Source organism: Lupinus angustifolius, chromosome LG09 (genome assembly GCF_001865875.1).
Source record: "Lupinus angustifolius cultivar Tanjil chromosome LG09, LupAngTanjil_v1.0, whole genome shotgun sequence".
NCBI lineage: Eukaryota > Viridiplantae > Streptophyta > Magnoliopsida > Fabales > Fabaceae > Lupinus > Lupinus angustifolius.
Window position 1 is genome coordinate 8,118,872 of NC_032017.1, and position 23,305 is coordinate 8,142,176.

General features: G+C 33.1%; 4 protein-coding genes across 7 annotated transcripts; 2 read left to right on the top strand and 2 right to left on the bottom strand.

Moving 5' to 3' along the window:
• Nucleotides 2,722–8,441, top strand: LOC109355751 (sulfate transporter 3.1). 2 transcript variants are annotated; one of them, XR_002108679.1, is made up of 13 exons: nucleotides 2,722–3,109; nucleotides 3,245–3,452; nucleotides 3,983–4,154; nucleotides 4,786–4,851; nucleotides 5,679–5,792; nucleotides 6,253–6,369; nucleotides 6,561–6,687; nucleotides 6,809–7,095; nucleotides 7,195–7,385; nucleotides 7,582–7,667; nucleotides 7,760–7,836; nucleotides 8,027–8,275; nucleotides 8,325–8,441. XR_002108679.1 is itself a non-coding variant. In XM_019598956.1 (12 exons), exons 1-12 carry the CDS (start codon nucleotides 2,791–2,793, stop codon nucleotides 8,210–8,212), a joined length of 1,950 nt encoding a protein of 649 aa, XP_019454501.1. In that variant the 5' UTR covers nucleotides 2,722–2,790; the 3' UTR covers nucleotides 8,213–8,441. The 2 variants fall into 2 exon arrangements, 1 of the variants encoding a protein (XP_019454501.1); XM_019598956.1 differs by having other exon boundaries at nucleotides 8,027–8,441.
• On the top strand, nucleotides 9,356–11,665 carry LOC109357528 (putative nuclease HARBI1). The gene is made up of 2 exons (XM_019601531.1): nucleotides 9,356–9,581; nucleotides 10,367–11,665. The coding sequence occupies exons 1-2, from the start codon at nucleotides 9,416–9,418 to the stop codon at nucleotides 11,407–11,409; spliced, it is 1,209 nt and encodes a 402-aa protein (XP_019457076.1). The 5' UTR covers nucleotides 9,356–9,415; the 3' UTR covers nucleotides 11,410–11,665.
• On the bottom strand, nucleotides 12,626–19,809 carry LOC109356929 (protein NETWORKED 1D-like). 2 transcript variants are annotated; one of them, XM_019600570.1, is made up of 4 exons: nucleotides 19,686–19,809; nucleotides 19,001–19,157; nucleotides 14,270–18,393; nucleotides 12,626–13,894 (listed from the first exon to the last, which is right to left on the bottom strand). In XM_019600570.1, the coding sequence occupies exons 2-4, from the start codon at nucleotides 19,104–19,106 to the stop codon at nucleotides 12,812–12,814; spliced, it is 5,313 nt and encodes a 1,770-aa protein (XP_019456115.1). In that variant the 5' UTR covers nucleotides 19,107–19,157; nucleotides 19,686–19,809; the 3' UTR covers nucleotides 12,626–12,811. The 2 variants fall into 2 exon arrangements, with proteins under 2 accessions (XP_019456115.1, XP_019456114.1); XM_019600569.1 differs by having other exon boundaries at nucleotides 19,001–19,163.
• Nucleotides 20,709–21,926, bottom strand: LOC109356094 (protein YLS3-like). 2 transcript variants are annotated; one of them, XM_019599433.1, is made up of 5 exons: nucleotides 21,502–21,926; nucleotides 21,352–21,378; nucleotides 21,176–21,244; nucleotides 21,020–21,024; nucleotides 20,709–20,983 (listed from the first exon to the last, which is right to left on the bottom strand). In XM_019599433.1, the coding sequence occupies exons 1-5, from the start codon at nucleotides 21,818–21,820 to the stop codon at nucleotides 20,798–20,800; spliced, it is 606 nt and encodes a 201-aa protein (XP_019454978.1). In that variant the 5' UTR covers nucleotides 21,821–21,926; the 3' UTR covers nucleotides 20,709–20,797. The 2 variants fall into 2 exon arrangements, with proteins under 2 accessions (XP_019454978.1, XP_019454977.1); XM_019599432.1 differs by having other exon boundaries at nucleotides 20,711–21,024; nucleotides 21,502–21,915.

Genomic DNA, 23,305 nt, shown 5'->3' on the forward strand with positions numbered 1-23,305 from the left:
AATAGATTCTTCTTCCTATAAATAATTAAGAAGAATCAAGTTTGTTAATTCATTCAATCAATTAATAAAGGAAGTGTTAAAGTTCTTATTTCTTCTTCATCTTCATCTTTCTTTTAGTTCTTCTTCATACAAGAAGAAGTTTCTCTTTTAATTCTTCTTTTCTTTGAAAACTTATAATTTTTGATAAATTAAATCTTGTCATTGAGCAATTTGGGCTTTCTGCCAAAACTAAAAAAAATTTGTCATGTTTAAATTGCTATGCAAACCAAAGTTTCCGCATGTTAGATAAATATTATTATATTATATAGTGGGAATATTACTATATTATTATAGTGGGGGTATTATCATTACAGTGGAGACTATTATATTATTGCTTCACAGAAGCACTACTAATATAAGCCTATAATAACTCAATTATAGCACAGATAACACCTTGCATAAAGCCATAAACACTGTGCATCGAAGATGATTGTATATTGATTATTACTAAATGATTACTATAATAAATATATAAAAATGAAGTTTATTATATTAATTAAGATGATAATTATTAACCCAATAGTGCATTTAACATAAGTGCTCTTTTATGTGTATCGAAGGCATTTTCCAACTAAACTAATCATGAGAGATTAGTAATTTTCAATTTTCCATGTACTGTGTCATTCACGTAGATAGCTTCGTTCCAGTACCCACCCAATTTTATGTTCTTAGTGCTTTTTAACCAATATCATTTCTAGATTTATCACTATTTTAGATTAATGGATGATATATGTGTCACACAAAAAGTCTATGAATAATGTAATTTTCTTTCAATTAAAATATAAAATCTACCTTTATTGCCATATTTTAAACTTATTTGTAATATTTGTAGTAGTGAATGTAGGTAATGTTTTCAAATTTATTGTATAAAATTATTAGATAAGGTTATTAAATATTATGATTTTTTTAGAATTGTTAATGTAAACTGAGTTCTCTAACCAGTAACACAATTCAGGTAATATCCTGAATTGAGTAGTAATTGACATATTAGAATTTAATAAGACTGATTGAAATTAAATATTACTATAAAATTATCTTATCAAATGGCTTCATAAGTGAATCTTTTAAAATGAAAAAGTTAAATCTTTTTTTGAAAAGTAATCTGAATCAAATGCACTATCAATATCGCATATTTCTAAGATGTGATTAAATGGTGAAACTAATAATTTTCAATAATAAAAAACCCGACAGAATCTAGCCAACTCCCTAAAGTGGTGCGAAAATAAATTAATGTTTGTAACACGTCACTAGCTGAATGATTTTAGAGTCAACACTCAACAATAGCTGAAGCTTGGACTAAGAGTAAGACTCATAATGAGTCAACTCAACTTGATATTTGTTCGAAACTCGATTCATTATTTAATTTGATAAACTTGATTCATGAATCAAATGAGTTGAATTTGAGTTAAAAATTGAGTTCGATAAATAAACGAGTCGAACTTGAATTGGATATAGTTCGACTCGTTAGATTCATAAATTGACTGGATATATATATTTATTTATATAAACTAATTTTGATGTTTGTTATGACCCATATATTTAATTATATATATAAATACAAGATTATATTTATATATATAAAACATTTTGGAGTATTTTCAAATTTTAATTAATTATTTGAGTTGTCTAAATGAACCATTTTAACTGAACCGAACAGTTCGCGAACTTTAATCGAGCTGAACAGTTAGCGAACTTTAATCGATTCGAACTCGAGCTAAAAAAATATCTCATATCGAACTTAAGTCAAGTTTCAAGCTAAGTCAATCTTTATCCAGTTGAGCTCTGGTTCGACTCGGTTCGGCTCGTTTCCGACCCTAACTAAGAGCGTAGCCCTTAGCCAAATTATATTAAAACTACCATATAGGGTCCTTGGTGGACATGATTATGTTCAATTCTAGTCTAGATTTTAATGATATGACAAAGTTGTTAACATATCTTAGTGGATACTTGTGTTAGAAATGAAAAGAATAATATAATGTATTTCTCCATCATATTCCGACACTTATTAAAATGTAATTTATGTCTCCACTCTTGTTACACTATTAATATTATCATCACTACATCAATTATATCATTATTTGATAGGCATCAAAATATGCATGATGTTATGCTTATGTTATATCATGATTTCTATTTTATTATATCAATATTCTACCTTGGCTACAAGAATATAACTAAGATATCTCCAAACTATAAATAATATTCTACCTTTGCTACCGCACTGTGTGGTAGGCACAAAAATCACAAGGTGGGCAGGTAGAATATTATTATTAATTAAGATAATAGAATAATATGATGAGAGGTTGAATGCCTTTTAGACTTTTGGTTGAGAAATTATTATGTCTCATAATTGACTTGTCAAGTTTTAATGGAAGAAAATAAAATATGAAACATAAAATTAGGAGAAGTGATTCACATTCCTTTTCTAATTCTCTAACCATATGAATATGAATAAATAATGAACCTCCAACCAAACACATGACAAAATAATTAACAGGGCCTAACACCCTTTATATAAGGCCATACCTCCCAAACATCCTCATCACTTCTAAGACCAAACCCTTCATTCCTCCTTACAAACTTGCCTCATCTTCTTTCATCCTTATCCCTTTCTCCTCACGCATCTCAATTTCCATTATAAAATGTAATATATAGTCCTAGCATATATTAAGTTAAATAAACTACTATATCATTGGTACTTGTGAGCTATAATTTGATTAGACTTAGCATCGATCTTGTATTGTCTTAAACATGGGCAACACTGACACTGGGTACCCTTCATCAAGGGTAGCTATCCCTCCACCTCAACCTTTCTTGAAGTCTCTGAAATACTCTCTCAAAGAGACTTTCTTCCCTGATGACCCATTGAAACAGTTCAAGAACCAGCCAGCTTCAAAGAGGTTAGTGCTTGGCCTTCAATATTTCTTCCCTATATTCAAATGGGGCCCACAATACACAATGAAGTTCTTGAAATCAGACATCATTGCTGGAATCACCATAGCTAGTTTGGCTATTCCTCAAGGCATTAGTTATGCCAAGCTTGGTAACCTTCCTCCCATTCTTGGTCTTTGTAAGTAACACACTCAAACTTATATACATTATTAGTTATGTTTTAGTGAGTTTATATTATTTAACATACTTTAATAGGTTGGTTTATAAAAATGTTTGAGTTTTGTTAATGTGAAAAAGTGGTTTGTGGATGCAGATTCGAGCTTTATACCACCATTGATTTATGCAATGATGGGTAGCTCAAGGGATTTGGCAGTGGGAACAGTAGCAGTTGGATCACTTCTCATGGCTTCAATGTTGGGGCGTGAGGTTAATCCAAAAGAGAATCCAAAGCTTTTTCTCCACCTTGCTTTCACTGCTACATTCTTTGCTGGATTCTTCCAAGCATCACTTGGTCTATTTAGGTAATAATTCATTATAGTCCAAGCTAGGAGTAATATATAGTAATCTTGTATAATCTACAGTGTTTATTTGATGTACACACAAGTTTTTTTTGGGTATAAGATGGATGAAAGTTGTGTGTATACATATTTATCTACCTAAGATCAATTAGTGTTTGATTGATCATTAAAATTATAATTTACAAATACAACAAAACTTTTAAAAAATTATGTTGAGATTCTAGCTAATTGGTTTTGTTTAATGTGTCTACACAAGTTTTACTTGTGATGAAATTGACAATAATAGCCTCACGCATTAATAAGTTAATCACTAGTAAATACAATAACAGTATAAAATTAAATTCAGGAATCCAGTTTTGTATTATGTATGCATGTAATGCCAATAAACATAGCACAAGTTGATTTTAAATGGTGTAAATAACTGAGCTTCACGTTAATCTATCTCTATAGTTAACATTATTATGTGTTTTATTTTGTTTTTGTCGTGAAGATTGATTATTAATAATTAACTGATGATGTGGAATGAACTGCAGGCTAGGGTTTATCGTGGATTTTCTGTCACATGCAGCTATAGTAGGGTTCATGGGAGGAGCAGCCACTGTGGTTTGTCTACAACAACTGAAAGCTATTTTTGGACTCGAACATTTCACTCACGAAGCTGATGTTGTATCAGTAATGCGATCTGTTTTTACTCAAACTCATCAGGTACAACTAATATTTTTAGGAACAGATTCATGATACTATATATATATATTATATATGGTAACCATTGTTTTAGAACCATGTCAATGATACCTATATATTTTGACGATCAAATTGAGTTTAATTCTATAGGTGTTCAACAAATAAACAATGAGATTATGACAACTAGACATATCAACTTTAAAAAAAAAAAGAGGGTATGCTTCCAAAATAATATTTAGCATGTTAATTTCTCAAAAAGAGACCATAATTAGTGAGACGATGCATGTGAGTTTTCAACTTTTTTTGTTAGTTAAAATAAAACCTCTCATAAAATAATGGGTTTGTTTATATAATTGTTTTGTTGTATTTTTGTTGGTAAATTGAAGAAATGAAAACATGACCATTATTTTTCAATTCCATTTGACTGGTGTTTGCATTAGTGACATACTTTGATGAACCACATTATTGTGAACACGTGACACACACTACACAATTATATATATATAATATATATATATATATATATATATATATAACTATATGTATATAATTATTTATCTTCCTCTGTCTTACTAATTGATTGGTTGAATCTAATTAATAATGCAAATTGACTTGTACCATAGTATAATTAATTTTGTTTTTGTATTTGTAGTGGAGGTGGGAAAGCACTGTGTTAGGATGCTGCTTTATTTTCTTCCTCATGGTCACAAGATATTTCGTAAGTGACACCTAATTAATCCATTTATATCTTAATTAACAACAAATCTTTCTATTGGATTTGGCTGGATTCTATTCTGTATCACATATAAATCAGGAATAGATATACTATATTCAAATATGAATAAGGTATTATTTAAATATAAATGCAATAATACAAATAAGGGAACCTTTTAATTTATTATGCTACTATGAATGACTTTAAAATGTGAAGGAACAAGATACTAGTCCCATCACTTTTATTTGCCTTAACTAATGCCCCATGTTGTACGTTTCATTTATTTTTAGTCCAAATCAATCTTTATCAAGCAAGCGAATTTTCTCAAAGACAATTGAGGACCATATTAAATCATTCTTGTGGTAATACTATAGAGTCTCTTCACCCACACAAAAATCACTATAGAGTATACTTCTTCGTGAATAAATAATATTTTTTTATTATACTATTAGTAGTATATTATTATAGCCAAATTAATTAACATTACTAAAAAGCAATGCTTTACCAAAAACAATAATTAAACTTTGGTTTAAATTTGATTTGACCTTGAGACTAAATATTGTATGCAGCTAATGAAAAGGGTTACATGAGTAAAACTTACATGGGCATGTGTCTATATAGGTGGAATTGATCTGGATTTGAGAATAAACTTTACTGTATTTTGAAATTATTATTTGTATGATTAGTCAAAGTTTGATTATCTGTGTTCATGTAAGCATGTGTTTGTACAATTTTTACTTAGTACATATAAAAATGACTTATTTATATATGTGATTTGAGTTAGTATGATTGTAATATGAGATTGTAATATGAGATTGTTGTGATGACAGAGCAAACGGCAAGCAAGGTTGTTCTGGGTGTCAGCAATGGCACCTTTAACATCTGTTATATTGGGAAGCTTGTTGGTTTATTTTACTCATGCTGAGAAACATGGCGTTCAAGTGGTTAGTACTATATTTTCCAACTTCCACTTTTCTATTAACTTTTGTGAATACAGTTATTAGTGTTAACAGACACAGTAGTAGTAATGGTGATTGCATGTCTGGTAGGAATAGGACAACACTCAAAGATGCTAACGTGTTATATATGTCAAATAATTGCCATATATATATATGTCCTACAACTACACTACTTTATGGAACCATTCATCCACTTTATTCAATTATTACTCTTTTTAATAGATAGTATTTTCTGTAAAAATAAAGTGGATGCTATTCTTTTAGTGGATAGTATTTATTATTAATTTAATTTAAAATGTAATATGCCATAGAAATTCGGAAATACACCTTTAGATGCTTATTTTAGAGATGAACCTTAATGTTTGATTTTTTGTACTATCAAACTTTAACTTTATTGAGAGTAAAAGAAGTTGATGAATGATAATTGAAATGTTGTTTTTGTCAGATAGGAGAATTGAAGAAGGGACTAAATCCAGTTTCAGTGAGAGATTTGGTATTTGTGTCACCTTATATGACCACAGCCATCAAAACTGGTCTTATCACTGGCATTATTGCCCTAGCTGTATGTACCTTTCATATCTCTATCTCAATGTCATTTCCTTTGTTATTATATGATATATAAGATCACATGTATTTGCATTGCTGCATTATTAATAATAGTACTCTTACTCAACCAACCACCAAGTGCAGTTTATTTGTTATGCTGCTATGCTACTAATGATAGTACTCATTGATGATCATATATATGTGCAGGAGGGAATAGCAGTGGGAAGAAGCTTTGCAATGTTTAAGAATTACCATATTGATGGCAACAAAGAAATGATTGCTTTTGGAACCATGAACATAATTGGTTCCTTTACCTCTTGTTACCTTACAACAGGTCATTTTTCCATTAATAACTATTCCTAGTTTCCTACCTGATAAATGTATAGATAGTGAATGAATCAACCAATTTTATGCATCAATTGCTAACATAAAAATAAAATCGAATGGCGTTACAGGACCATTCTCGCGATCAGCTGTGAACTACAATGCCGGGTGCAAAACTGCAGCATCAAACATTGTAATGGCAATTGCAGTGATGCTGACATTGCTATTCTTGACACCATTGTTCCATTACACTCCATTGGTGGTTCTAGCATCAATAATTGTATCTGCAATGCTTGGACTCATAGATTATGAAGCAGCCATTCATTTATGGAAAATTGACAAATTTGATTTCCTAGTGTGTATCAGTGCATATATGGGAGTAGTCTTTGGCAGTGTTGAAATTGGCCTAGTCATAGCAGTATGTATCAATGTTTATATGAATTTTATCTTATTTAACTTTTGGTTATGATATTATGGTTACTGAAATTAATGAGTGTTTTATATGTGAAATATGCAGGTTGTAATATCTGTACTTAGAGTACTTTTATTTGTTGCTAGACCAAGGACATTTGTTTTAGGCAACATTCCAAATTCTGGAGTGTACAGAAATGTGGAACAGTATCCAAATGCAAACCATGTTCCAGGAATCCTAATTCTTGAAATTGATGCTCCAATTTACTTTGCTAATGCAAGCTATTTAAGAGAGAGGTAAGCCAGCTTTGGATCTATAGTTTTGCTTTTACATAAAAATAAAAGTAAGGTTTAAATATAATTTTGACCAAAACCAAAGAAAAAATTAGAGAGACTAAAACTAAAATTCACATCAATCATAAATATATGTAAACCTAAATATATTACTGACATCCAAAAAAAGCTGATACTTACTAGAAAACTTTGTTCATAGGATCCTAAGATGGATTGATGAAGAGGAAGACAACATTAAAGCTACAGGGAAGACCAGTTTGCATTATGTTATAATGGATATGACTGGTAAGTTATGATGCTTAGAAATGGGGTAATTTACTCAAAATCTTGTTAATAACATTTTTCCAAGCTAACTTGCAGTATAATTTTATTGGCAGCTGTTGGGAACATTGATGCAAGTGGTATAAGCATGCTTGAAGAAATCAAGAAGATTATTGATAGAAGAGGACTACAAGTAATCATTTCTCTCTAGTATCACAGGCTTAAATAACTTAGTTAGTTAGTGCTTATTGAGTAAGCTAATTATCCAAAAATAATGAGTTGTTTTCATAAGACAAATTAAGCTGAGTATAGATTTTTTGTTGTAGATTTCACTTTTAGAATGCTTAATTGATTTTTTCAATCTTCCCTTCTTGTATGTTTAGCTTGTTTTGGTAAACCCTGGAAGTGAGGTGATGAAGAAACTCCACAAAGCCAAGTTCATTGAAGAAATAGGGCATAAATGGATTTACCTTACAGTTGAAGAAGCTGTTGGAGCATGCAACTTCATGCTCCACACACACAAACCAAACCACACAAAAGATGAACCAGAAGGTTGGAACAATGTCTGAGCCATGGAATAAAGTAATAGAAGTTGATTACCATTGAGGTATACTGCATGAGAGCTTGTGAATCATGTAGCACCAGATTTAGAGGCGTATAGGAAAGTGAAAGATGCATGCATCCTGAGTTGAAATGAAGTTTTCAACATAGTGTTGAATTTTTATGTATCATGCTTCATAATCTATTCAAGTAGATTGTTGATCTCAATATCTAAAAAATGTGCATGTGTTATTATATCCCCTTTGAGAAGGAACAAACTTCATCTACTTCAGTCAGGAGAAATAAAAATCATAGTGAAATACAATGTCCCTATATGAATGCAAAAATAATCAACTATTAACATCAATAAACTTATAATATCTTCCACTTTGGAAAAAAAAAATACCTATAATATAATTAGAATTCTACGAGAAGTTTTGGAAGAAACCACCAAAAAGAAGACATTGAAGTTTTTCTCTTTTACCAACTAAGAATATACTCATGGCATGAAATGATGTTTTTGGTTAAAATCTAGTGTATATTGTGTTTGCATGAAAGGAAACTAGAAGTATCTCACTCAAACATGGTTTGTTTGACCAAACATTTTAAAAAGGCTCTGGATGCACAGAAAATGGGCCAGCCCAACAAGGAAACATACCAGAATCACCATTTTTTAAGGATTGATTTTCAATAAATTATTATACAACAAAAATCATCATTTTTAGGATTGATCTTCAATAAATTATTATACAACAAAAATCACATAAAATAATGGATCAAATAATTTATTGAAGTTCTAAAGTTAAGTTACATATAATTTGAATGAGTGACTAGCCTAGCCCTTACAACATACTACAGTTCTAGATGATGAAAAGCGAACATCATCTTGGAGAAGATCAAACTATTATACTTTTAAGTAATTATTATTTATTAAGTGATAATCCTTTTTCTAGACACTATGAGATCACTTAATCGATTTATGTCCATTCTAAACACATTGGTTTCACAATCAACTTCTCTCCTACCCTTGGACTCAATTTTAAGTAAAAAGTAAAAAACAATATTCAACTAAACAAAAATAACTTATATTTTACATCATCTATCTAAATATAAAATAAATATATAAAAACATTTTTATGTTTTTAGTTCATTTTTATTTTGTTGTAAATTGAAGACGAAAAGAAGAGCAAGGAGAGAGAGAGAGAGATCATTGACTTCTCTGTAAGTGAGGAATGGCACCACCACTCCTGAAGAAGAAATCAAAGAAGAAAACCAAAAAGAAGACAAACAACTTCAAAAAACACAAACTAAATGTGACAACCATTGTTCCTGTTGAGCCCAAAACCACTGAAATTGATTGGTGGGTCTCTTTCTGGCACAAAAATTCCACTACCCCAGGTTCCTTCTCCTTCTTCTTCACTCTTTTCAACCTCAAAGTTTCAATCTTTTTTCAAAACCATGTTGTTTTGTTCTTGTAATTGTTCTACAATGAAATTCCTTACATGCAAGTGTTTCTAAAATAGGAATTTTCAACTTAGGGATTTTTTTACCACATCCCTTTTGTCAAGGGAAGTGGTTTTGATTATCACTGTTTTTAAAGAGCTTATAAAAAAAGCTTATTCAAGTTTTGGGAACTAACTTCAGAAAATGAGCTTGTAAATATAGCTTATGAAGTTATGACCTTCATATATGCTCTTTTAGCTTAAATCAATTAGCTCATCAGAGAATGTAATGAAAATATGTTTACTAATTGAATAAATGCTTAGTTAAGCTATTTAGCTAAATGCGTATTGAGACATTTGTGTAACCTGCTTAATTAGGTGCTTATTCAATAAGATACATTAAGGGTGTGTTTGGGCAAACAGTTTAGTTGTGTTTATTAAACAAACATTTATCACATAAGAGCTTATGACCTTCATTAAGCTATTTTTAGCTTATTTCATAAGCTTCTTTTATAATCTATTGAAATAAACTAAAAATGAGCTTATAGGACAGTCATAAACTATGTCCATAAGCTCTTTCAAACACCTGCTTAAGTGCTTATATATTAAGATAAGACCAAATAAAATCAATGTAATGTCTTCCAAATGCTACCTAGCTTATTTTATTAAGCTTCTTTATCAAGCTTATTGAGATAGTTAAAACAAGTTATCAAGCTTTTGTGTGTGATTTCATGTCTGCAGGATACAATGCACCTGGTGATGAGGAAGATGGGTTTAAGTATTTCTTTAGGATGTCAAAGACTACTTTTGAATACATATGTTCTCTTGTAAGGGAGGATCTCATATCAAGGCCGCCATCAGGGCTCATCAACATAGAGGGTAGGCTTCTAAGTGTTGAGAAACAGGTTGCTATTGCCCTTAGAAGGTTAGCATCCGGCGAATCTCAGGTCTCGGTTGGAGCTTCCTTTGGGGTTGGTCAGTCAACGGTTTCTCAAGTCACTTGGAGATTCATTGAAGCACTGGAAGAACGTGCAAGACATCATCTCAATTGGCCTGATTTCTATAGAATACAACAAATCAAGAGTGGTTTTGAAGCTTCATTTGGGTTGCCGAATTGCTGTGGAGTCATTGATGCAACACACATCTTGATGACCCTTCCAGCGGTACAAACCTCAGATGATTGGTGTGATCAGGAGAAGAATTACAGCATGTTGCTACAAGGAATTGTTGATCATGAAATGAGATTTATTGATATTGTGACGGGTTTGCCCGGTGGCATGGCATTTTCCAGATTGTTGAAGTGTTCATCATTTTTTAGACTTTCTGAGAAGGGCGAGCGATTAAACGGAGATGACCTGAGTTTAGGTGGAGGAGATGTGATAAGAGAATATGTAGTTGGTGGATATAGTTATCCTCTTCTTCCATGGCTTATGACTCCTTATGAAACTAATAACGGCATATCAGATTCACAATCCACTTTTAATCACAATCATAGTGATGCAAGGTTACATGCGGTGAAAGCCTTCTCACTTTTAAAGGGAAGTTGGAAAATCCTCAGTAAAGTTATGTGGAGACCTGATAAGATGAAATTGCCAAGCATCATCTTGACATGTTGTTTGCTTCATAATATAATCATCGACTGCGGAGATACCTTAGATCCAGATCTTGCCTTGTCTGATCATCATGATTTGGGGTACCAAGAACAGCGTTGCAAGCAAGTTGATCCTTCAGGATGGACAATGCGCGAAAATTTGGCCAAGTATTTTCAGCATGGTTGCAGTTAGATGTTCATGGTTGATGTTACGTTTGTTCATGCAGTCTAGAGTTTTATTTTTGGTCTCGGCATTGTTGTTGAATTTAGAGCCTCATTTTTTCCCTTGTGGTGTTGGAATCAACTAAAGCTTTTTAATCCCTTTGTTTTGGGGAATGTTACTTTTTTGTTGTTATTGTAATATTGTTGACCATATGGCTCAGTTTTCTGTCTTAATCCAATATGTGAATCTTAAATGTTAATGCAAGAGATGCTGTCTTATTCAGCTTGATTGCATTTTATGCTAAAGAAATAATTGAGAAGTAATACCCAAAACAAATAATTAAAAACAATTGCATTATATTTTGTTGGTGAAGAAAACAATAGCTAGAATAGGAATTGTTGATCTTGTAACACCTCAATCTTGACATACGATTTCTCTAGACTCATGAATTTATTGAATGTGTTACTCTTTAAACTTAAATATATCTTGTAGTATTTTATTTCCTCTAGATGGAATCTCCTATGATTAGAATCTATGAGGACTTATGCTATAGCTATATATTTTACTGACCCGCTCCCACTAAGAAGACTCTATAAGGGAAATACAATACCACAAGACCATTTGAGCTTAAAGAATGATAACTTCAATAAATTCATAAGTCCATATAGGTTGCATGTCAAGGTTGAAGTGTTACATTCTGGGAGCTTATTTGTCATCAGTCACACTCCTCTAGGGTGCTAGTTTTCGCCTCCAATCTTGATCTTTTTATTTGTTCTTCAACTCTTAGTCTATTTCAATTATCCAATACTTGATTCCTACGTCTTTGAACTTTCTACATTCAAATTTGATTTTAGAATTTCCATTTGACATTATTTATGAGGTACCAAGGTCCTTGGTCACAATTCTTGCTTCTCAAACAACTAAAAACACAGAAGAGGCCAACTCAATCACTTTATTCAACACCTAATATGATAAAAGTTAAAAGATAAGAATACAAATAAACTTACTAAGACTCTAACAACACCATTAAGGAAGGAAGGAGGGGATTTAGTCAAGTAAAGGTATAACAACACCAATTTATTCCACATTAACCATTACTCATGCCAGTTTTTAAAACATTATTCTTCCATAGCTTAAGATTTATACTTGTTATATTAAATTTATATCTTATATCATGCTATTGCCGTATATTAGTGTTTATAATTTGTTTGTCTTAGCTGAAGAAAGTAAAGAGAGACATAGGGAAGATTCAGAAAATGAAATGGCTAACATTCCATCCTTGCCTCTTCTTCTACTGAGTAAGGATCAGTAAGTTACATAACATGTGGAGGGTCTTGAACCATCTCTAGACCATAAAATACATTTTACAAACGATAAAGCTTATGTTTCAACTGTCTCATGTACTTTAAACTAAGCTAATAATCTTGCCAACTCAATCTCCCTTAGTAGGAGGTTGCATGCATGCACAAAAGTGTCCTTTCTTCTTCTTCTTCCTCTTCTGGTAGCTAACTCTTGTCCCTTCATATAGATAATCTCGCAAAAGGACGCTTGAATTTTGATCATCAACCATTGTTTTTCCTTTGCCTTTTCTTTCATCATTCAATTTCAGAAGCAAAAATTGCAGTCTTTGCACCTCCAACTGCAGCCTTCTTATTTTCTCAGACCCTCTCTGAGCCTGTTCCAGAATTCTCCTTCTGCTCATGCTTCCATTTTCATCTGAATCTGTTACCGACTCTACTTTCCTCATCAACTTGTGGTTCGTGTCAAACAACTTTGTGATGGTCTCCTTAGCAGCCTCAAGCTCATCTTTCACACTATCATACTCAATGCCTTTTCTCATTGTGCTGCTCTCCTCACTAATCTCCACTTTGGTCATCAAATCTTGGACTGTAATTTCAAGGTTTGTCAACTTTTGTGCATCATAATCAAGTCTTTCTAAAACCTTTCTCTTGTTGCCATCTTCCTCATGATGTGTCTGTGTTGCCAATCTTCTTCTTGGGATCACTAGTTTATCCACACCAAACTTCTCCTTTTCAACATGGTAGCTACCATATGCAGTAGCTGTTTTCTGTGTTTGTATCTTGCCAACTTTGAGGCCAATACTTCTGTCCTTATCAGCGGTTTCCCACAATTCGAGTATCCGATCATCAGACTCGAGAATTCCTCTCATACTTATACCATATGATGAACATTCTGTCATTTGGTCAAGCATGATGTCTTTTGGTTTCAGTTCAGCAGAAGGTCTACCTTGATGCACCTTTGCTTCATCCATTTGAGTAACATGCTTACTTACTTGAATATTTGTTTGACTGGTCCCAGATTTTAATACTTGAATCTCTCTCATTTCATCCTTAGGTTTGGAACTTTCACTCATCTGTTTAACAGCCATTTCAATTGCATTGATCCTTTTCCACATGTCTTGCAAGTTTGGAAGAGCATCTGGTGCTGTAGCATTCTGATTTTCACTAGTTTGTGGACCACCTTCAGTGTATTGGGGATTTGCCAAAATTTTAGCCTGAAAACAATGATTTATAAAACTAGATTATATCTATAAAAAATGCAATAGTAGCAGGTTCTAGATTGAAGAATAGAGAATTAAATTCCCCCTTGTCAAGAATGACTTATCATTAACATACAAGGAAGCAGCAAACTTCAATCTTACAAAATTGCCAAGCATTGAAATATTGGGAAAATAGTTTCTTACATAACATATACTTTTTCCTTTTCTTTTTTACGTATATGGATGAAGTTGAAAATGAGCATTATGATTAAGGATCAAAAGTATAATTTAACCATTAGTTTATTTTAATGAATAGATTTTGAATTCCATATAACCCCCTTAAATGGAGGCCTAGTGGCACAAGCAAATAGAGATAACATGGTAATTTACCTTTGATTCTTTGTAGTCATGAGGATTTGCATGTACAACAATCTGCATCTCCAGGGATGTTATACAATCATTCAAAGCACTGGCAGCAGGGACATATGCAGCCAACTGACCATGTAATCTTCTGTTTTCACCTTCCAATTTCATAACTCTTTCTTTCAGCATTTCACTATACATATCTTTGGCATCGCTTCTGAGTTCAAGATTCTTGCAAGCATCGTCTAGCTCGCGAGCCTTCCCTTCAAATAATGTCTCATTCACCGCAGAAATCTGCAGACCAGCATAGAGCATATCAGCTTGAGTCTCCAATTGTTCAATCTCATTTGCTCCATTTTGTAGTTCACTGCTTAGCTTCTCTTCCCTCAGCTTAGTTTCTCCAAGTTCTTGACACAGGTGCTGCATTTCAGCCTCTAACTTTTGGTTCACTTCATAAAGGCATGCGAGCTTTTCATTTTCACGATCCTTGTCTGAGGATAAATTTAAAATTTGAGTAGCTTGGTCTGCAAGTATCACCCTGGCTTCATCGTACTTACTCTTTAGATCTTCCACCAATCTTTGCAATTCTGTTTTCTCATCGCGTAAAGCACTAATCATCTCTGCTGCTTTCAGTATATCATTCTCCTTTCGAGACAACAACTCCTTTCCATTCGTCATCTGACAATTTAGTTGATCATTGACAGATTCAAGTAACTTGAGTTCAACATTCGACACAACAAATGATTCTTTAAGATGCGAATTTTCCATTTGCCCATCTTCTAATTTGCTCGCCATTATTTTTAATCTTTCCTCAAGGTTGGTATTTACGAAACATAATTTACCAAGATCACTGCTTACCTTCTCAAGTGCTACAAATTTTTCAAATAGAACTTCCTGCAAGATTAGAGAAAGATTTGATTGAACAATTATGTCATGAATCATGAGGCAGACTTCTTCTTCCAACTTTCCTTTCTCTTCACCTAGATCTAGAAGTCTTCTTATCAAGCAATTTTTCTCTTCAACTGTCTTGCAACTTTCTTCTAGTGTGTTTTTGTGAGCCACTTCCAAGTCTGAAAGCTGCTTGCATAGATTCTCAATTTCAGTATTCATTACTTTCATTTTCTCATCTCCTTTGGTTATTGCCAACTTCAATTCCTGATTCTTCTCTAATATCTTTTGGACCTCTTCTTGCAATGCCAAGAACTGATTAGACTGGATCCTTAGCTCCATGTCAAGGGAATCTCTTTCTGCCACAAGATTTTCTGCATTTAATTTCAACTGCCGAAGGAATGTAACAAAAACTGAATTCTCAATCATCGCTCTCTCTCTTTCATTGAAAACTGTGACAAAATGATTCTGCGTCTCATGAAGTTTGCCATGTATATGGTTCAGAAGCTCCTGATCTTCTTCAATCATATCTTGACAGAGATGGTCGTCATTCAGGCCGAGAGTCTTTAACACCTGAAGCAGCCCAATCCTTAGTATTTTAGTTTTCTCAGACATTGAATTCATATCAACCTGCTTTTGTACATTTTCATTCTCCAATTCAGATACCAATCTATCAGACATTTTGGATGCCTCCAATAGTCTCTGACAGTCGACTAGAATCGAGAAGTTCTTTTGCTCCAAATCATGGATACATTTCTGCAAGATGAAATTTTCCGTTTGAGTATGTACCGCTCGGTCCAGTTCCTCCTCATATTCCTTTTTCCGGTGCCTTGCATTTTCTTGTAGAACATGAATTTGCAGTTCCTTATCAGCAATGTAACCTTCGTTGAATTTCACAATCCTGGAGTTCTCTACTCTCTCAGAATATAAGGAAACCAGAAGCTCTTCCCCCCTTTGAAGTGCAGATTCCTTTTCAGCTTTAAGTTCGGAATGCTTTAGTTCCAACTCATAGTGTTTTTTCTCCAGATCTTTCAGTGTTTGACGAGTGATTTTTAATTGTGAAACCAAGGTTTCTTTCTCAGAGTTGAGGCTATACTTCTCATGGTCAAGTAACATGCAATTATCTTCTGATATCTTCGACTTCACCCTTAATCCTTCAAGCTTAGAATTTACATCAAATAGTGAATTTTCTAAAAGGCTGTTTTTCTCTGAGATCATCTCTAGCTTGTCAGTTGTAGTTTTCAGCTGTGAAAACAAGGTGGCTTTCTCATCAAGCAAGTATTTGCAAGATTCTTCCAATACCTTCACCTTCCCATTGACACTATTCAGCTCAGTATTCAAATCTGAAATCGATTTCTCCGAAAGACTCTCCAAGATCTCCAATTTTTCCACAAGAGCTGCTTTCTCACATTTCTCGACCTCGTATTTCTCCTTAAGCTTTGAGTTCTCATCTTGCAATTTCTTCACAGACGAGGCAAAGCACTGTGAATCTAAGCCGGTTGACCCAACCTCCTCCATCATGGATTCATATCTTTTATTAACATCATTAAGCTCCTCTTCAAGGCAGTAAATTTCTTGCTGAAGAGTGTTTCTTTCATCTATTCGCAGTCCAACCTTGTGTTCGAGTTCCTCTATTGTCTCCCTCAGATTTAATATCTCGTCCTGGAAATTTTGTATAGACAAAGACGAAGATAATCTTAGCTCATTTAAAATTTTGTTTCCCTTCTTGACTCTTTGTATTTCCTTCTCCAAAGAATTCTTGCATGATTCCATATTCTCCAGAAATTCAGCCTTATTATGAAGCTCAGAAGCAAGTGATCTAAGCTCTTCCTGTGATTGAGAATGCAAATTCTGAAGAGTTTGGAAAGAAGTTTCAGCCTCAATGAATCGCAATCGCTCCTCTTGTATGCATGTCCAAAGTCTACTTAATTCCTTCCTCTTCTCGGTAAGTTCTTCACTTTGAGACCCCATCTTCTGTGCCAGAGATTGAAATTCAGATTGCAGTGTTTGATTTGATGTTTCCAAGAGATCACACTCCTGTTCAGAACTTTGCAATTTTTCAACACCATCAGCTATCTTGCAGTTCAGCTTACGCACCTCCTCTTCAGCGCAATAGAGTTTATGTTCCAAACCAGAAATTATCTCCAAGCATTGCCGATGACGAAGCACTGCATCTTCATTCTCTTGAGTAAGCTTAGTAATTTCTAACTTCATTGCCTCAATTTCATTTTTAACTACATTAGCTTGTTCATTGGTTCTCCTTGCTTTCTCCTCAGCATGTACTAATCCCTCCTCCAATTTGGACACTTTCTCCAACGATTGGTTATATTGAACAAGTGCGGCTTCTTTTTCAGCTTCTACTCTATAAAGGTCTTTATGTAACGATTCGGCTTCTGTTTCAGCTCTAGAAGCACGTTTATTAAGTTCTCCTACATCTTTTTGAGCACAAGAGATATTTTTCTCAAGATTAGACAGTTTCTCCAAGCACTGCTGATACTGAACAAGACAAGCTTCTTTTTCAGCCTGTAACTTAGTAAGGGCTTCCTTCAAGGTTTGAACTTCGGTTTCAGCTTTAATTGTGCGTTCATCAAGTCCCTGGGAATTCTCTCTCGCATGAGACACTTCTGATTCCAGATTAGACAATCTCTCCATACTCTGCTGGTATTGAAACAATCCGGTTTCCTTTTCAGTTTCTAATCTTTCAAGGGCTATCTTTAAGGCCAAGATTTCTTCCTCGGCTTTAGTCAACCGTTCAGACTCGGACAAGACTTGAGACTTAGTATCATCATAGATTCCATTGTTTTTCATAATCTCATCCATCTCATGGAAATTGAGCCCTCTTCTAGCACGCCCTTCTGTTCTCCTAGGTTCCCCTGATATGAAGAGATCATTGAACTGTTTTAGACCCTTTCTGCTTATATCAGAATCATGTTCATCAGTATAAGCTCCATTTCTTTTTATAGCATATAGATGATTAGAAGCATCCTTTTGTGTTTCTGGTGTATGCGGCTCGGTTAGTAACTCATCTGTGAGTACGGGAGGGACTTGATTAGGAAATGCTTCAGCCATGGTATGATGAGCTTGCCGAATCACTCCAGTTGCATGATCATATCTCTCGGCTAACGCTCGGTATGCGCGATAAAACTCTTCAACCAAGTTCATAAGCTCTGGGCGTTTCTTATAATACATTTCTGCCCTCCTTGCAAAGGAATCTGCGTCTTCTTCAATAAGCTTAATCATTTGTTTCACCTTAGCATCCATATCTGTTCATGAAGATATCATTGTCATAAATTCAAAAGTGTTTGAAGGCACCAAATGCTTAACAGAAAATTTTCAACTATATTGCCACATTACTTCTGAGTGATTATGGAAATAGATGCTGAAGTAGATATGGTTTATTAGCAGGTGCACATCTTTATGCATAAGAGGGGGAATAACAGTGCAATTTCATTTCCAACCATTAATAACATGTTTAGTTTTAGTCAGCAAAATTAAGGTTGAATGAATAGAGAAGCAAAAATAATCTTGCTTCTTAAAACAATGTTTTTTAGATCAAAACTCAGTCAAAAATGACTTCAAGTGGTTTCACTAAATGTAGGAGCTAAGGTTAAACTTAAGTGGTGTTTGGTTGATAGGTTAGAGGGACAGAATTGAATGAGTTATATTATATGTGTGATGTATTTTATAAATATAACATGACATAACATAAGGGTTAACAAGTGGAATATTTTGGTTTCAATAAAAGGGTGAAACCAAACAGAACAAAAACTCTGTTCAGGGGTGCAACCTATAAGCCCAACATGCACTAAGGTGTTAAAATCTTAAACAAGAATTGGTACCAAAACCAAAATGACAAAAAGATAAGATTACCTGTGAGATTTTCTTGGAGCCATTTTGAGTTCTTGGGGCTTATGTGACTGTCCCACCACCATGAATACATTCTTTTAGAATCAGCATGGGACATAGCTGCCGTCATTCTTACCAAAAGGACAACACCAATGTGTCTAATTCTGATGTTGAAAGAAGACTTAACCTGTCAAAATTTCAATGAAGTTAAATCAGAACAACATGAATATCTGTTTGAGAAAACCAAGTATCTCATGTTGCTACTAGATTAGCATTGGAGTAAGTTCATAAACAGAAAGACAAAAAAAAATGTTGAAGTTCCAGTTTTAGATAAATCACAAGTCCTCCCTTTTTTACTCATCAAAGGAAAATTAGTGAGCAGAAACAGCACCAAAATAAAATCAAAACACTGCAAACCCAACAACAAAAATTGTTATCAGAATTTGGCTAGTAAACAAGAACAAAAAAATTGTATGAATATGGAAAATGAAGTTTTTTTACTCAAAACTTGTGTTATTATGGTGACTTGTGAGAATAATATGTGCAACCATATAGTACACACCACATCATCAATCAAACCTCATTGAAATGCTAAGATCAGTGTAAAAGAAGAATGAAATTCAACACTAAAAAAAATCAAAAAATGAGATCATTAAGAAGTACAACATATAATAAAGCTCATAACTTACATAACAAGTTATACACTCACCAAGAAATAAAAACTTGAGTCACCCCATGTTTGTTAGATTGAGATCTGTGTTATGTATTATGTTGTGTGGACAATGCTGTTTCTGTTATGTGTTTTTCACTTTTGCTTTTTATGCAGTGTTATAGGTTGGTGGTACCCTCAACATCTCTCACAATTTGTTAAAGTGAAAAGAGAACAAAACTAAGAAAAAGTTGCCTGAGAAAAAGAAAGAAATACATTCATAAAAAAAAAATGGTTATTAAAATTAAATTAGCGACAGTCAATGCTTTACTTTTTTAACGTTGAAAGTGGAAATGGCAGATTGTATCATAAGTAACCGTAACAATCAACAACTAGTTACTTCAGTAGTGTAAGACTCCACTAAATTCTCAAAGTTAAATGTTCGATTTAATAATATCTAGCTTCATCGGGTGAAGACAAGACATAACACTGAAAAAGTGAAAAGTGAAAAAGCGACACTATTATTGTGCCATATACCAAAGCAATGCTCCTTCCTACTATATAATAATAATAACATATTTATTTATATGATGTGTTATAAAGTGTAGATATGGGAAGTGTTGTGCTCAAATTAAATGGCACGCCAAGCATGCCTATATTCATCACATATACACAGTAATCACATGGGTTGTTCTACTTTGGGGGAATTTATGTATAATACTATTATTACATTAAAGCAAACTTCTCTGATTCATTTCTCAACAAAGTATATTTGGATCAACTTCACTTAAAATGATGCTTTTTAGTTATAGTCCATATTTAATTTATTTTCAAACACTAATCCAGATTCCAGAGTCTGTGTTTGGTAAGGTTAATTATAATGTGTTGTAGGTGTTTCACAATATATATATTACTTACTATATGTATCATTTTATTTGATTGGTCAAACAAATATTATGTTATTAAAAATTTGATAAAGTAGTTTTTAATAGATTTTGTTCCAAGCAAAGGGAAAAAATAGTCCATTCATGATATCACTAATCAAACATTAAAAATGGAACAAGACAACATGAGTAACAATATTATTACAAGAAGATAGAAAGTATTACAGAAAGAGAGGTTTAATACTAAAAGTACATTAAATAGTTGTGAATGATATAGTAACATTTGAATTAATAGGTGGCAGAAAGAACAAGTCCCATGAATAGTAGTAATGCAAAAAGTGAGAAGGAAACATAAGATGGATGAGAAGCTGAAGAGAGTGGAGTCAAGAGTGGTTGGATTCCTGGAATGTTGGATGGTGGTTCTGCTTCTTCAACTGGTGTTGGTGTTGGTGTTGATGCTGCCAATTGCATATTCTCATATTTCTGTCTTTCAGCTACAGACATTTTTTCTGAAGCTGCCCAAATACCCCAGGACCAAGTTTGCATCAATTTCTCATTTCATATGCAAATGGATAGATAATAATATATTAATCGTGTATAAATCTTTAGAGTAATGGTACATATATATTACATTATATTTTAAAACTATTAAGCTTCTTAAACTACCTTGTGGGCTTGTAGGAAAATTGGCAATGGGTGGGATAGTTGGGCCATTTGATCCAAGAATAGCAGGGCCTGAAAATAAATAAGCAACTTCAGCATTTTTTCTTTATTTCTAGTTTTAAACTTTTTATAGAGAAAATAGTGAATATAATATTTCCTTGTTTTCACTATGAATTTACCTGGAGCTGGTAGGGGAGAACCAGAGGCTGCATTGTACAGAAATTGTCACCATCATTAGAAATATAAAAGAAAATGTCTGAAAACTAAAGTTCATAACAAATATGTATAACATATATTTAGATGCAATGCAGCATAAAGTGCATTTGTACCTTTACACTGTGCACTGACTCCACCAATGTTGCATGCTTTTGCAAGGGATAGTACAAGAGCTTGGTTGATGAAATTTCCAGGCAAAATTGGAGCATTGGCTGATATTATAAGGCAAGCACAATCCATGCTAGTGCTGATCAAAGAGGTTAATGAGTCACAACATGTATTTGATGGTATTGCACCATTATTGGTGCTTCCTGTAATGTAATTGGCACATGGAGTGAAACTGCTTATCATAGAGGTTGTGCATGGTGTATTAATCTGCCCATTAACCAAATTTACCATAGCTAAGATAATGGCTATTGATATGATTCTCATTTGGAAGGATAAGTATTATTGAATGAAAAAAGAATGGTGAGTCACATGATTTATATAGTATGGTTGAACAATATTATGGAGAAGAGAATAGCTAGGTAGATTAGAATATGATGCAGGAGTTTAGCTAACTCAACTAACATTTCCAATAGAAGAATCTTCTTCTTAGTTACTCCACTTAGTGTTAGTGTGCTACAAAATTAGAGTTTGATATGGTTGGCTAGAATGGACCCTTTCTTATTTTTTGAAAGTTGTTTGATGCTGAATTTTATTTGAGAAAAGAAAACCATAAGTGATATATATAAAGAGGTAGACAAAATGAAGAGACAATTTCTAAATGATAATAACAAGTAGTTAAGGTTATATAAGACATCTACTCATAAATTTTTGTTTTTTTATGTTGATTGTTTTAGATCATTTAGCATGCTCAATTTGCAGGTAACGTGATTGATGAGAGAATATTATATAATATATAATATAACCCCCAAAAAAGTAGAGTATAGAGAAGGTGCAGGGAATGAGAAAAAGGAAGGGAAGTAATAATATGGTGATAGGGTTGAAAATGTGTGTAGTGAGTTAATGCACGCAACTACTCAACAACACTAATACGTCAACTCTCTATATTCAACTAACCCTACTTCATATCCCTTTCTTTTATTCAAATCATTTTTAATAATAATACTCACAAAAACCCTATATAAATGTTAGTAACTTTTTATGTACATATGAAACATTCACATCCCTGTTAATATAAGTCCTTTTCATATACAAGATAGTAAACAAATTACTCAAAATTATATGGTTAATGTGTTAATTGATTTTATTAGGCCTGTTTAATTTGTTCCATTTCTTACATAGAATAGATAGACCTCAAACCTAATCATCAAAAGAGGTGGAATAAATGTGACTAGAATGTATCTTATAGTTTGCTATTAGTATTTAAATGAAATTCATTTATCAAGGCATTGTTCTAGTGATGTAATAAGATCTAAATAGATCGTCAAAGTCAATGATTCGATATTTGGAAGCAACACTCATTAGGAAAGACAAAAGATGAAGAGATTAATTTTTAATAAATAAATAAATAAAGAAAGAAAAAAAAAAAAAGGAGGAGGATGAGGGTAATAGTTAGACACACATATTCGTTGGTTCCTTCCTTCATGTTCACATTGCAACAACAATTTGTATTCATTCATTCATTCTCCCCTCTTCCTTTCTTAACCTTGTTCATCTCCATCCCTTCAATAATTACATTTATACCCCTCCTATTCTCCTATTCTCCTCCTCAATCCCCAGGTAATCCCATTTCCTCCAATCCTATACGACGTCGTATTTGCATTTCTTCATTCCTTTTGGATCATGCATTACAACTAACCAATTTGGTTTTCTACAATTACTCGCAGATCCAGATTCAAAACATTGCTTTTTCTTCAACCCAAGGTTTTAAATTTCTCTACTACTTTTTTTGTATTTAATACAATTCCCACA

Coding starts and splice junctions, on each gene's coding strand:
- LOC109355751 (XM_019598956.1), top strand. CDS start 2,791: ATGGGCAACACTGACACTGGGTACCCTTCATCAAGGGTAGCTATCCCT. Junction 7,096..7,194: donor AAATTGGCCTAGTCATAGCA/GTATGTATCAAT, acceptor TGAAATATGCAG/GTTGTAATATCTGTACTTAG. Junction 7,837..8,026: donor TTGATAGAAGAGGACTACAA/GTAATCATTTCT, acceptor TTGTATGTTTAG/CTTGTTTTGGTAAACCCTGG.
- LOC109357528 (XM_019601531.1), top strand. CDS start 9,416: ATGGCACCACCACTCCTGAAGAAGAAATCAAAGAAGAAAACCAAAAAG. Junction 9,582..10,366: donor CAAAAATTCCACTACCCCAG/GTTCCTTCTCCT, acceptor TCATGTCTGCAG/GATACAATGCACCTGGTGAT.
- LOC109356929 (XM_019600570.1), bottom strand. CDS start 19,106: ATGACGGCAGCTATGTCCCATGCTGATTCTAAAAGAATGTATTCATGG. Junction 18,394..19,000: donor GCTCCAAGAAAATCTCACAG/GTAATCTTATCT, acceptor CTTCATGAACAG/ATATGGATGCTAAGGTGAAA. Junction 13,895..14,269: donor ATGACTACAAAGAATCAAAG/GTAAATTACCAT, acceptor CATTGTTTTCAG/GCTAAAATTTTGGCAAATCC.
- LOC109356094 (XM_019599432.1), bottom strand. CDS start 21,820: ATGAGAATCATATCAATAGCCATTATCTTAGCTATGGTAAATTTGGTT. Junction 21,379..21,501: donor AGTCAGTGCACAGTGTAAAG/GTACAAATGCAC, acceptor TGTACAATGCAG/CCTCTGGTTCTCCCCTACCA. Junction 21,245..21,351: donor TTCTCCCCTACCAGCTCCAG/GTAAATTCATAG, acceptor ATTTATTTTCAG/GCCCTGCTATTCTTGGATCA.